Here is a 13,453-nt window from a genome sequence, read left to right on the forward strand (position 1 = left end):
AATATCTCCTGTAGCTATTCATGCTATTAGATCCCTTTACTGCTGTTGTGGGTATGTGTAAACAGGAATTCTCATTTGAGTCATGATTAGTCTCCAGATAATTAACTCATGAACTTGTGGCTAAAAGTTTCCTTTGTTAATAGCCTTAGATTCTACTAAAGTAGAGCTAACAGAAAGGGGAGAGAAGTAAATTTGGTTGGGGGAAATACTACTATTTGGCACATACTTCTTAAACCGGTTTAACTTCATTTTACTGTATTTTTGATTGGCCAAGGGTGGGTAAGAGACTTTACATAACTGCTATCTTAATTTGTTGAGTTAGAGAAGTTCCTTGATTTGTTTCTAAGTTCCTTAAATAGCTTGTATTAATCTAGCTCTTTTGACTTTCTCCATGTACGTTCATCCTATCACCACTCAATAAGTATTTGGGGCTTGTGTTTTGGATCCAGCTGTTTAAGAAGAATGACTGAGAAGGGAATTAGGCCATAATTCTAGAAGGTGAGATTGAAATAGGTGTTAATCTTAAACATAAAGACAAAATGAAATGAGGCACACAGAAAAATGAGCAAGGTGATTATGAAATTTGCTTTTAAATTAAATATAAATCTACAGCAAGCTGCATCTCTTTTCAGAGTCAACTCAGGGTCAACCTCTGTAGTCCTTTGCAGTGTGGTAAATCCACTCAAGACCTAGAGTTCAGCTGTGTTCCCTATCGATTCAAGTTAAGCTAAGATCCTTTTTTTGTTGCTTTTTTTTTTTTTTTTTTTTTTGGCCGTGCCACCTGGCATGCGGATTCTTAGTTCCCCGACCAGGGATCAGACCCGTGCCCCCTGCAGTGGAAGTACAGAGTCTTAACCACTGAACCACCAGGGAAGACCCTAGGATCCTTTTCTTGAAACTCATGAAAATAGGACAACAGATTCAGTTGTCGACATTAGCAGTGGCAGTCACTCGCTCTGTTGCTGTTGGGTTTTTTTGGTTTGTTTGTTTTTTGTGTTAAAAAAAATGTTTTTTAAGCTTTTATTAGAAAGTTGATTTCATATGCTCTCCTGCTGGAGTAAGTCTGTATCTGAGGATGCTAAAAGCCTTGCTGCCAAGCCAGTTTTGAATGTAGTTTAAACTGGGAAAGGAACCTTCATTGGGATGGTGGCCAAGAAGCTAGTCAGTTGTAGATATAGCTTAAAAGGTCATTGGCTCACTTGCAAAAATGCTGGCAGCCTCAACATTTGCTACAAATTCCTCTCATTAATCCGTTGTTTTTGAATTTCTTTCCCACTGAGAAACCTAAGAATGTCTCTTGCCTGAGTGTACCATTCTCAGCTGATCTGCTTCCCTGAGATGTTAGGAATGATGGCCTGCAGCATCCCCCGTGAGTCACAGCTCAGGAGGCAGGAAGCCTTACAAGTTCTTTGCATATAGCCACTACCCTGTCTCTCTGTGACTCAGTCCACACTCTCAAAAGGGCATAGACAACATGCCTTGAGAAGCACCTGAGGCTTTGACCCAGAACTGTCGGAACCAGAAAGGGTCTCAGATAGCCTGTCCAAGAGGGGAACTAACCATCCTGGCTCACCTGGTACTGAGTTTCCTGGGACACAGAACTTTCAGTGCTGAGCCTGGGAATTCTAGACAAATAGGGATAGTTGGTCACACTATGCTCAACTATTTAGCAGAGAAGAAACTGAGGCCAGGAGGCTGACCTGCCCACACGAACAAAATTAGAATCCAGATCCATTGGTGCTAAGAGTTCAGTGCTCTTCCTATACTGGTACTTCCTTATATGCGCATAGTGTGTTGCACACTATAGGTACTTAAGATTCTACTGTGGTTGTTTTATGAGTTCAAGGGAAGTGCTTTTCACAGATATGATCATTTCTAATTAGCAGTGATCTCACTCAAGGTCATCATTAGTCAGTGGTCTCTACTTCTGGACTCTGAACAGAATAGAGTTAATGAATGGGAGGGAAATGTAATGAACAATAATAGAAGTGGTTAAGAAAACAGAAGGATTGGGCTTCCCTGGTGGTGCAGTGGTTAAGAATCCGCCTGCCAATGCAGCCCTGGTCCAGGAAGATCCCACATGCCGCAGGGCAGCTAAACCCGTGCGCCACAGCTACTGAGCCTGCGCTCTACAGCCTGAGAGGCACAACTACTGAAGCCCACGTGCCTAGAGCCCGTGCTCTACAACAAAGAGAAGCCACCGCAACGAGAAGCCCGTGCACCACAATGAAGAGCAGCCCCCGCTCGCTGCAACTAGAGAAAGCCCACGTGCAGCAACAAAGACCCAACGAAGCCAAAAATAAATAAATGAAAGAAAGAAAGAAAACAGAAGGATTGTGCAAAGATGGAGAGACCTATGTGTACAGGTTGGCTGAGCAACACTGCAGCAGGGGACACGTAGAAATACAATATGGGGTATAAACACCAAAGAGAAGGGTACATTATTTCCCTGTTCTCAAAGAGTGTGGTAATCACTATGTAATGAAAATTATATCACTGATGTTCATGGTTATATGTTTTCCAAGGACTTCGAAAGAACCTAACTCCCAGCAGTATTTGTCCTTCTAGGTCTGAGATCTGCCCTGTTTTTCTTACCAGTTTTCTCCCCTGGATACTGAGTTTTCAATGAAGTAGCATAAATTACTAGGGATCATTAGTCTGTTAAACCTAGATCTTTATGATCTCTTATCTAAACACTGCTGTATCCCATTCAATGCTATAGTCTTCTCACCTGCAAGAGGAACTGGTGGTATGTGTATGAGGGAACAGAAAAAGCATTAGGAATGTGACTGGCTGATGATTAAGTCTAGAGAAATGACTGTTGGAAACAAGGGTCCAGGAACATTATTTATTGTGGCCATCTTCAGCAATTCATTTTGTGGGGTAGTGCTAGGCACTTGAATTCTTTTATCTGGGATGGAACTCAAGGAAGTGGCACATGGAAAGGGAGCAGCATAGACAAAATGGAAGTGACTAAGGTGTTTTGACACCCATTAAGATGGGTGTTAACTCTCAAAATGGAAGCCAGATAACTACTTTTCTATTCCACCACACCTTTTCCTGCTGGTGACCAGAGACAGAGTTACCTTTTCTTCTGACTAATCCCTAAAAACACAGGTGAACAGAGGCATAGCTGACCTACTTTGTAAATACTTATTGTAGTGTTAATCAGCAAATTTACTACAGGCAGAGGTCAAGTGACCTCACAGCCATTCTGCTTTAGGCTGAAAGCCACAGTGGGAGCTGACCTTAGTTAGGGTAGTGCTGCTCCAAAAATGGACTTGTGACCACCCATCAGAAGCAAGATGCAAAACAAGCGTTGTTTAAAAATGCAAATTATTGGGCCATACCCCAGACATTCTGAATCTGATTTTCTTTTTCTTTTAAAATAAACTTTACAATTTAGAATAGTTTTTATTTTTTTAAAATTTACTTATTTTATTTTTGGCTGCCTTGGGTCTTTGTTGCTGCATGTGGGTTTTCTCTAGTTGCAGCGAGCGGGGGCTGCTTTTCGTTGCGGTGTACAGGCTTCTCATTGAAGTGGCTTCTCTTGTTGCAGAGCCCGGGCTCTAGGCACGCGGGCTTCAGTAGTTTTGGCGCGTGGGCTCAGTAGTTGTGGCTAACGGGCTCTAGAGCACAGGCTTAGTAGTTGTGGCACACGGGCTTAGCTGCCCCGCGGCATGTGGGATCTTCCCGGACCAGAGTTTGAACCCGTGTCCCCAGAATTGGTGGGTGGATTGGGGAAGCCCTAGAATAGTTTTAGATTTACAGAAAAGTTGTGAAGGTAGTACAGAGTTGCCATATACCTAAACACTCGGTTTTGCCTGTTATTAACATATTACGTTAATATGGTACCTTTCAACTAGTGAACCAATATCGATGCTTTATTATTAACTAAAGTTCATACTGTATTCAGACAGCCTTAGTTTTTACCTAACGTCCCATTTCTGTTGCAGGATCCCATCCAGAATATGATACATTTTTGTCTCCTTAGGCCCTCCTTGGTTGTGATAGTTTTTCAGACTTTCCTTGTTTTTGATGACCTTGATAGTTTTGGATGGGGTCTTCGTTGCAGTGCGCAGGCTTCTCATTGCCGTGGCTTCTCTTGTTGCGGAGCACGGGCTCTAGGTGCGCGGGCTCAGTATTTGTGGTGCACGGGCTTCTCATTGCAGTGGCTTCTCTTGTCGCAGAGCATGGGCTCTAGGCATGTGGGCTTCAGTAGTTGTGGCACGTGGGCTCAGTAGTTGTGGCACACGGGCTTAGTTGCTCTGCGGCATGTGGGATCTTCCTGGACCAGGACTCGAACCTGTGTCTCCTGCACTGGCAGGCGGATTCTTAACCACCGCACCACCAGGGAAGTCCTCCCCCTTTTTTTGAAAGGAAATTACTATGCGCAACCCCTTGAGGGGTGGGGAGTTAGGTTTCACATAAAATTATTTGGAATTCTTCTACATGGGAGATTTGTCTATTTTCCACCATTTATTTATTCAATAATTTATATTAGGATAGACTCATGGACATTTATTTTATACTTTTATATGTCCCCATTGTTGAATTTTTTTATTTTTAATTTTGTTATTAAAACCACTGCCCCACCAGGGAAGCCCACTAACTCCTTTTTTAAAACTTCAGATATAAATCGGTGTGAGTTCTCTAGGGCTGCCATTACAAAGTACCACAATCTCGTTTTAAACAGCAGAAACTTATTCTCTCATAGTTCTGAAAGCTAAAACCCCAAGTCAAGGTGTTGACAGGTCATGTTCCCTCCAAAGCCTCTAGGGGAGGGTCTTGCTCCCCCAGCTTCTGGTAGGCCAAGGCATTTCTGGGCTGTGGCAGCATAATTTCAGTCTCTGCCGCCATCTTCACATGTCTGTCTTCCCTCTGTGTCTGTGTGTCTCCTTCCAATGGCATTCTCCTCTTCTTACAAGGACACTAGTCAAATTGGATTAAGGTCCCACCCTACTCCAATATGACTTCACTGTAACTATTTACATTTGTAATGACCCTATTTTCAAATAAGGTCACATTCTGAGGTACTAGGGCTTAAGACATCTATTTGGGAGACATAATTCAACCCATAACAAATTCACATACCACAGAATTCATCCTTTTAAAGTGTTCTTTTCTGTGGTTTTTACTATATTCACATGGTTATGCAACCAACACCACTAATTCCAGAACCTTTTCCACATTCCAAAAAGAAACCCCATACCCATTAGCAGTCACCTTCCCCTCCAATCTTCCTCAGCTCCTGACAACCAGTAACTTACTTTGTTTATATGGATTTGCCTGTTCATAAATATTTCATATCAATGGACATTTCATAAAATGGAACCATATAACAAGAGGCATTTTATGTCTAGCTTATTTCACTTAGCATACTGTCTTTAAGGTTAATCTCCATTGTATCATGTATCAGTACTTCATTCCTTTTATGGCTGAATAATATTCCATTGAATGGATATACCAACTTTGTTTATATATTCATGAGTTGATGGACACCTGGGTTGTTCCCACTTTTTGGCTATTATCAATAATTCTGCTGTGAATATTCATGTACAAGTTTTTGCATGACTTTTTAATTCTTTCATACCTAGGAGTGGAATTGCTGGATCATATTGTTAATTATGTTTAATTTTTTGAGAAACTGTCAGACTGTTTCCAAAGCAACTGCACCAAATTCTCAGCAGCAGTATAAGAAAGTTCTAATTTCTACACGTCCTCCTCAACACTTGTTACTGTCTTTTTGATCACAGCCATCCTAGTGATCAAGTGAGGTGGTATCTCATTGTGGTTTTGCATTTCCCTCATGAATGAGGATACTGAGCATCTTTTCATGTGTGTATTAGCCATTTGTATGTCTTCTTTGGAGAAATGTCTGTTTTAACTCTGCCCATTTTAAAATTGAGTTGTCTTTTCATTGTTGAGTTTTGAGAGTTCTTTACATATGCTGGATATTCTCTCTCTCTCTCTATATATATATATTTAGCTATGATTTGCAAATTTTTTTCTCCCATTCTGTGGGTTGTCTTTTCACTTTCTAATAATGTTGTTGTTTTAATATTTATTTATTTTGGCTGCATTGGGTTTTAGTTGCGGCATGCAGGATCTTCAGTGCAGCATGCAGACTTCTTAGTTGTGGCATGCATGCAGGATCTAGTTCCCCGACCAGGGATTGAACCCAGGCCCCCTGCATTGGGAACAGAGTCTTACCCACTGGACCATCAGGGAAGTCCCGTCTTTTCACTTTCTTGATGGTGTCCTTTGAAGCACAAAAGTTCTTAATTTTGATGAAGTCCAGTTTATCTTTGGACTTCAAAGATAAAGCCACTTGTGCTTTAGGTGTCATATGTAAGATAAATGGTTTAGGCATATGTTTGCCCAGAGACAGACAGTAGGTGATTTCTGGAAGTTCCAGTACTATGTTAAGCATATAAATCAAACAACTAAAGGAACATTTTCATATTGTAGAAAATTCTACAAAAATTTTTATACAAAATTGAGAACTCAGAATGGTCACATTATTACTGAAAAGAGAAAGCATTTGCAATGAAAACTATAGCAAATGGCAGAGTCACAATACAGCTGACTGGGGAATAGGAAGTACATGTTCTAACCATTTCTCATCTGGTATTGACTCAAAAGAGTGTGTTGACTGCTGAAACAAAAGCATTTCCATAATTTAGCAAATCTGTTTTTACGAAGCTTTTGTGTTTAAATGAAGGCCTAGATGATGTGTTTCTAGTACCTGACACTACTAGGGAGGAAAAGGTAGGAGAAAACAAGTCACCCTGGCAATTCAGGGAGCAGTGAGCACTCTTCCAGCATTTGATTGCAAACTGCAAGGCCCAAAGCTTTGTTAAGATTAGAAACAAGTAACTAACAGAGAAATATTGGGACTTATAGGCTCGTTGTTCACCAGAGAGCATCAGTTTTGGTTGCATATGAATGTTCTGTTTTTTTTTTTCTGAGGACACTTGTACTAGCCCAATAACAACACTAACAAAACTGCTTTTGCTGTGTCACTGGCATACTTTAAATTGCTTTAAAAAATATCTCACTTGTTTTGTTCTTTCTTGGAATGTTTTATGTTATAAAGCAGTCCACTACTGCTGATAGGTGTGTGTATATGCGTGTGTGTGTGTGTGTGTGTGTGTGTGTATAGTGTGTGTGTCTACAGTTTTTTTGCATCTAGATTTTTTTCAGAGAAAAGTATTAAATTTTGATCCCATTAAGCAAAACATTGTCAACATTAGTTTTTCATTGGTAGCAATGACCTCTTAAATTTTCTTAATAGAATCCTTTAAAAAAATAAGTATTTTCTGAAATATTTTGTCAGAGAACGATATGTGGATATGTGCTAAGAATGCCTATTAAGTAATTAGAATTTTCTCCAAGTAGTCAGTGGAATCATTTTATAATGTCCTAAGTAGAACAGCCAGGAGTCCTGAGCAAACAGAAAGGCAATTAAAGGAAGCTAGCTCCTTTGAATTTACAGAACCTAGGATTGTATTTGTGGTCTGTACTGGATACATTCCAGCTCTACATCACAACACAAAATTTCCCATTTCCTCAAAGCTAAAAGCCGAGGCATCAGCTAAGTAGATTGATAAACAGAAAAGTCAAGATAGGCACAGTTCATTAAACTGTCAGCCAGCAGTTGAATAACCATATTTCTGATAAATTGAGGTCTTGCAAGGGTTAACAAGTTATTTGTAAAGAGGAAAGTACATTCAATTGATGGAGAAAATGCAATATATGTAATTACCTTGATTCTACAATTATGTTAACAGGACTCTGAAAGATACATATAGGCAGACTACTGAAGCTTTAGAACTGTTAGCATAATATAATCATTAAACGGCCAGAAATGATTCAACATTTTAACTATAGTTTTTGGGTAGTATAGACTTTATTTCATATATTGTTGGTTTTGTATTAACATTATCATAGTTTATTAGCTTGAGGGTTGAAATTTCTTCCCTCAAAATGTAAACTAATATTGTAATAAAAAGACAAAGCGAATTCTTCTCTTCAAAATTAATGTTACAAAAGACTCTTAGGTTATACATTTATTCCGTCAAGTATGTATTATTCTCTAAGCCTGTACCATATGATATTCCTTCCAGGAAGTCCATCTCAGAAGCGTCAGTTTTCTTCCCTGGGTTCCCATAGCACTATCCTTGTATCTCTTTTATAGCACTTATTTGTATCTTTTAAAGTGCCTTAATGTTCTTTTTAGGTGGGCAGTGAAGTTTGATTTATAGAAGTAGAAATTTTGCTTCGGATGCTCTATTTATAGAAATCTGGTCTTTCTGATGTTACTTTATAAGTCTTTCCATGATAAGCTTTTAAATAGTGGGTTAAATAAAATGAGACTCAACTAGTAGTTTGGGCTGTATTTCTTCCCTTAGAAAAACATAAAGCTCAAGCAAACATTATATATACCACTTTGTTTCATCCAGGTTGCTCATCAACACATTAAATTTGTAAAGAATTACCAAGTTAACGTGCAACTGCTTTATAACAACTGGAGACTTGTTAAAATAAAACAGATGTAAAGAATTTTTGATGTGTTTTTCAGTCTTAACTATTCACCTTTAAACAAATCAGAACTTATATCAACAACTAATCATGTAATCATTATTCCCATTGAAATTGTAGACGTCACAAATTTTTCCCACTTTTTCCTGTTGTATTAGCCAGAAAACTTTTGGTGGCAATTTGGAGAAATATTAAATGAAAATATCTTCAACTAGGAGTGAAGAAAGCTCTGGAAGGAATGTGGAACAGTGAAAGAAGAGAAAAGCTTTACCTTGATAGAATCAGGACCACCAACGGACCTTTTCTGTCTCTAGCTTGGAACCTGGGATCAGAAAGGTGGGTTCAAGTCTCAGCCGTTAAGCCTTAATTTCTGTATCAGTAAGGGTATCTTTACTAATTCAATATTGTATTAAACAAGATGATACATTAAAAAAAGCCTATAGAATTGTGCCCAACTCAAAGTTCCTAATTCCATGACACTGGACATATTTTTTCACAACTATTGATATTCATATAGCACCTTTAAATCCAGACAATTCAGGATACCAGGTCACTAAATGAGGAGCAGAAATCTTAATGTTTAAGAACAAACTAAATGAAATAAAAAACAATACAAAAGAAACAAAAAAATAAAAAAAACTATATCCTGAGAATATCCCAGTCCAGCATTTGTTTTGGCAAAGGAATAAATTTCTCAGCTCAAATTCATCTTACACCAGTACAGTTCAACAGTTTTTTAAGTGTCTAGTTGATGCCACACAGGCAATTACAGAAGACAAAATTTCTCCCTTTAAGACACAGTCTAAAAGGGAGTATTAAAATGCAATGTGATGTTCAGTGCATAGAATAATATATAAAGTACTGCAGGAACACAGATGAAGAAGCAGTTACATTTGCTTGGTTTGAGAGGAGGGTAAGAAGCGTTAAGGAGTTATCAAGGGGAAGTGACATTTAAACCAGGCCTAAAAGGACTGGGAGTCAGCCAGATAGAACAAGGGAGAGAAGGGCATTCAGGTGAAGGAAACAATAATGAGTATACAGTCAAATTCATAGAGATAATTAGAAAGACAAAGAATGCAAACCATTGCAAAGAATGTTCCAAAGAAAGGGCTCCCCTCAGAAAACAGGCTAAGTTTCAGAGAAAATATTATTTGCTCCACAGAAATGATTTTCTGCACTCTGTGAGACTAACCAGTCATCTTTTGTGAGTAAAATAATTTCAAATACAAGAATGATAAAGAAAATTAGCTTTATTTATGTAAATTAGAAAAACTGATTGTAGTGTTAGAATTTGTCAAATGCTTTCATTCTGAACGATTTACAAGTGTATTTATATACAAACATAATAAAATAGAGTACCATCACATTGCTTTCTCTTGACTCCAAGTGTCTCTCCATTCTGAACATGCCCCTCTCACTTCGGGTTTTAATTTTTAACAGGGAAATTCTTTGTTCTGACACAGTGCTTGATTCACACAGTATAACACTGAAGTGGAAGGAGAGTCAATGACCATCAATAATTAAAAATTATCCTTCAACCAATATGACTTTATCATTAGATTTTTTCTATATTAAAATATGTTTCATGTTAAAAAAACATACTTGTATTCATTGAGGATCTAAATTTGTTGTACTAAATTTGACATTTATATAAACCCATAGTTAATTTAAATATAGATATGAATCTATATTAAACTCATTGGTATGAATGTTTGCCATAAATGAAAATGATGAAAATTATTAGGAACAGAGGTAAAAGAAAATCCATGTGAGAAATTGAAGTGGAAATGCCCTATTCTATTTAAAATCACTAAAATTTCAATTTTCTGAACTCAATACAAATAAAACCAATAGATGGTAAAAAGCCATGATATTTATAGACACCAAACCTTAAGTCACATTGTAGGGCATTAATTAATTTGTACCATTACATATTTTAGATAATTCTAAACCAAGTTTCCTAAATAGCTTGCCAATCATTTACGTTGTTTGAGAAATCCAAGAAAGTCTAATACAATTATTGAATAAGGCCGAATTTTAAACTGGCAATCGAGATACAATATAAATGCAGATAATTTATATTAGAGTCAGATTTATATATGTCATAGTACTATGTGTGTATGGACTATTAGAAGAAATAAATTTTGTTTTTAAAGCAGTGGTTGGTTTTCTAAGTTTAGTTCTTTAGCACTTTATTGAAATTCCCGGCAAGAATTCTGACAGAGCTCTGTGATTTTATTATATGAAAGAAAGAAAAAAAGAAACCCACAAAAAATGTTAAGTTTGCTGTGACTTTTCAAAGCAATTTAAGTTAAAACAAACAGCCTCCAAGTGCACTTGTGTCTAAAATGCCACTTTTGCCCCCAAAGTGAAAGAAATGATCAAGTATTGTGTTAAGGTGCTTACTATTCAAAAAAAACATCAGAGGAAGTTGGTCTTTAATTGGATGCTTGAATTCTTTCCAGAGTTCTTAGTATGTTTAGATGTTGGTATCTTGAGTTTGACACTTTCTTGATTGCCCTTTATAGCAGCTTCAAGGCGGGCTTTCAAGGCTGGAGAGGAAGCCATTACACTTTTAAAAACTGATGAATACTGAGGCCCAATCTGCATGAGATTTTGCAAAGCAAAGTCATGTAGATTTCTCATTATGGAAGTTGCTGATCCCAGAGCATTCTCATCCAAAAGGAAGGAAATGAGGATGGGCAGAAGACAGGCCACCAGGTGAGAGCCTGGAAAGTAAACAAATGATGTAAGCCCCAGGTTCAGGGATGTAAATGTTTCTTATACACTTGATCTGGACATATTTCCCCCACTTGAAGGGAAGCAGTTCTTCCAATCTCTTCTCCCAAATTAATACAAAACAGTTCAATACTGTTGATTGATTAACATCAACACCTGCCTTTCCACGAGTGTGAAAATATAATGCTAAGTGACTAATGGGATGTTTTACAGTTTAAATAACATTAAATTTCTGATTTTGGACAGATTCTGATTTAGTATGCATTTAGTGCTAGCACTTACGATGCTGTTCCTCAGCAATGGCTACCAGTGCTTCCAAAACCTTTATGCCTTCTTGAAAGATCTGAAGCTCAGTAGTGTCTTCAGGTTTTCTTTTGTCTATTTCCTGCAGTTTTTCCACGATAGAGGATACTAAAGAGTAAATGTACGGGTAGGAAACAGCTGGATTCGGATACTGAAAAATGGAAAGTAGGAGCTGATAGGTCTTGATTTGTACCTAATCAGAAAAAAGACAAAAATAGTATAAACTGTAAATATAAATTTACATTTATATTAAAATGTAAGTTTTAATGTAAATTTTTAAAGTAAATTAAAAAATGTAAATGAAAAACATTTAAAGCCTCCCCTCCCACACTTAAATTTATTTTATTTCTAATTTATCTTTAATTTTGGAAGTCCAAGCACTAACAGGTATTCAAACTTGCATGCTAACAGTGGTTGTGACAGCTTGGAGTGGGAATAAAGTGGTTAATTTTTCTTCTTTTGACTAGTTCCCATTTTCCCCCTCGTTTGTCTCTCTATAATGTAAAAAATCAAACAAACACACAAACTTGAAAAATATTCTGGAAAATGTTTTAGATGAAAATCACATATATTTGATGCTATGAAGGTTTTAAGGAACCATGTCTGGACCATATTAATTATGTGTCATCACATACTGGAGGCACCACTTTGAGACTGCTACATAAAGCTCCTGTTAGGCTAGAGGAAACAGATAGGACAGGAGAACAAAAGGAGATGACTATACAGCAAATATAGAAACCATCCTTTATTCATTTGAATGATTATTTTTTTTTCTGAGAGAAAATCTGTTTACTAAATTTTAGGAGTCTATTTGTGATCATGTGCTACAAACTTATTTTGTACCACATAACAGCATAGGAAATTAATTTAGCAAATAAAAGGGCCAGAAAGGAATGGGATTAATTTGTATATGCTGCTTTTGAAATAGGTCCCATTATTTTGCAGTCATATACTGAAGGCACATGCTAGAGTCCTCCTTTCCTTTTTTTTTGAAAGGAAATCCACTGAAGTTCTAGGGATATATCAATTTTAAGATGCCCCTAATTCAAATTTAGGTTTTTTTTGTTTTTTAATTTTTTAAAAAACATTTTCTTTATCTTTCTCCAACTAACTACATTCCATCCTCAGGGCCAAAAAACAAGACCATTATTATTTGACTTTGTCAACCCAAGAACATGAATTAATCCAAACCTAAAAATAAATTTCAGTCTGGTACTTTCTGTTGGAATCAACAAAATCATAAGGAAAAGTTTTGCAAAAGCCTAAACATGTTCCTATTACAAACATCTATCTTCTAAACACACTTACCATAGGATCTTTTATCTCAAGAGTAGCCTTAAATTTCTCAATACAGCGCTTCTGAAGGCATGGGATCGTAGTTACTTCTGGACTGGTAGACAAAGTAAATACTGTGATAGCAGTAAGCAGACTGACTTCATCAAGTTCTTGGTGTGTTCCAGCTACTAAAAAGAAATAATCTATGAGAAACAGATCCCAACACTGTCATATTTACTGTTATATACAGCTGTGAAGCTGTCTCTAGTTTGGTAGTAATTTCTTTTGTGTACCTAAGGATTACAGACAGTAATACGGACTGACTGACTAAGAATCCTGGCAAATGCTGTAGCTTTAAAATATGCATTTTAAGTAATTCTAGAGTCAAGAATTACCAAAGAAATTACAGTCTGCGTAAGTAAAGACATCAGTAAATACTCACATACATTTACTAGGAATATGCATTAACTAGTTATGTGACCTTGGATATTTAACCCCATCTTCAGTTTTCTCATCTGTAAAATGAAAGTAACAGTACTTAAATTTATAAGGTTATGAGGATTAAATGAGTTAATCCTCGCAAAGCATTCAG

General features: G+C 37.1%; 1 protein-coding gene and 1 long non-coding RNA gene across 10 annotated transcripts in view; one reads left to right on the top strand and one right to left on the bottom strand.

Moving 5' to 3' along the window:
* Window positions 1–400: 400 nt before the first annotated feature.
* LOC105748663 (uncharacterized) overlaps window positions 401–13,453 on the top strand; it is a 33,543-nt gene continuing 20,490 nt past the window's right edge. Inside the window, exons 1-3 of one of the 2 annotated variants that reach the window (XR_007475942.1) lie at window positions 401–498; window positions 8,703–8,880; window positions 11,073–11,280. This is a non-coding gene — a long non-coding RNA (uncharacterized LOC105748663). The remainder of the gene's footprint in view (window positions 499–8,702; window positions 8,881–11,072; window positions 11,281–13,453) is intronic. The other variant, XR_007475943.1, reaches the window with a different exon arrangement.
* HEATR5A (HEAT repeat containing 5A) overlaps window positions 9,777–13,453 on the bottom strand; it is a 111,670-nt gene continuing 107,993 nt past the window's right edge. For 6 of the 8 annotated variants that reach the window (XM_033409919.2, XM_004282136.4, XM_033409921.2 and 3 more), the window contains 3 exons: window positions 12,895–13,049; window positions 11,566–11,779; window positions 9,777–11,273 (listed from right to left, as the gene is read on the bottom strand). In XM_033409919.2, the coding sequence (XP_033265810.1) occupies window positions 10,966–11,273; window positions 11,566–11,779; window positions 12,895–13,049 (677 nt within the window). In that variant the 3' untranslated portion in view covers window positions 9,777–10,965. Of the gene's footprint in view, window positions 11,274–11,565; window positions 11,780–11,843; window positions 12,081–12,894; window positions 13,050–13,453 lie in introns of those variants that run through there. The other 2 variants (XM_033409920.2, XM_033409922.2) reach the window with 2 other exon arrangements.

Source organism: Orcinus orca, chromosome 2, assembly GCF_937001465.1.
Source record: "Orcinus orca chromosome 2, mOrcOrc1.1, whole genome shotgun sequence".
Lineage (NCBI taxonomy): Eukaryota > Metazoa > Chordata > Mammalia > Artiodactyla > Delphinidae > Orcinus > Orcinus orca.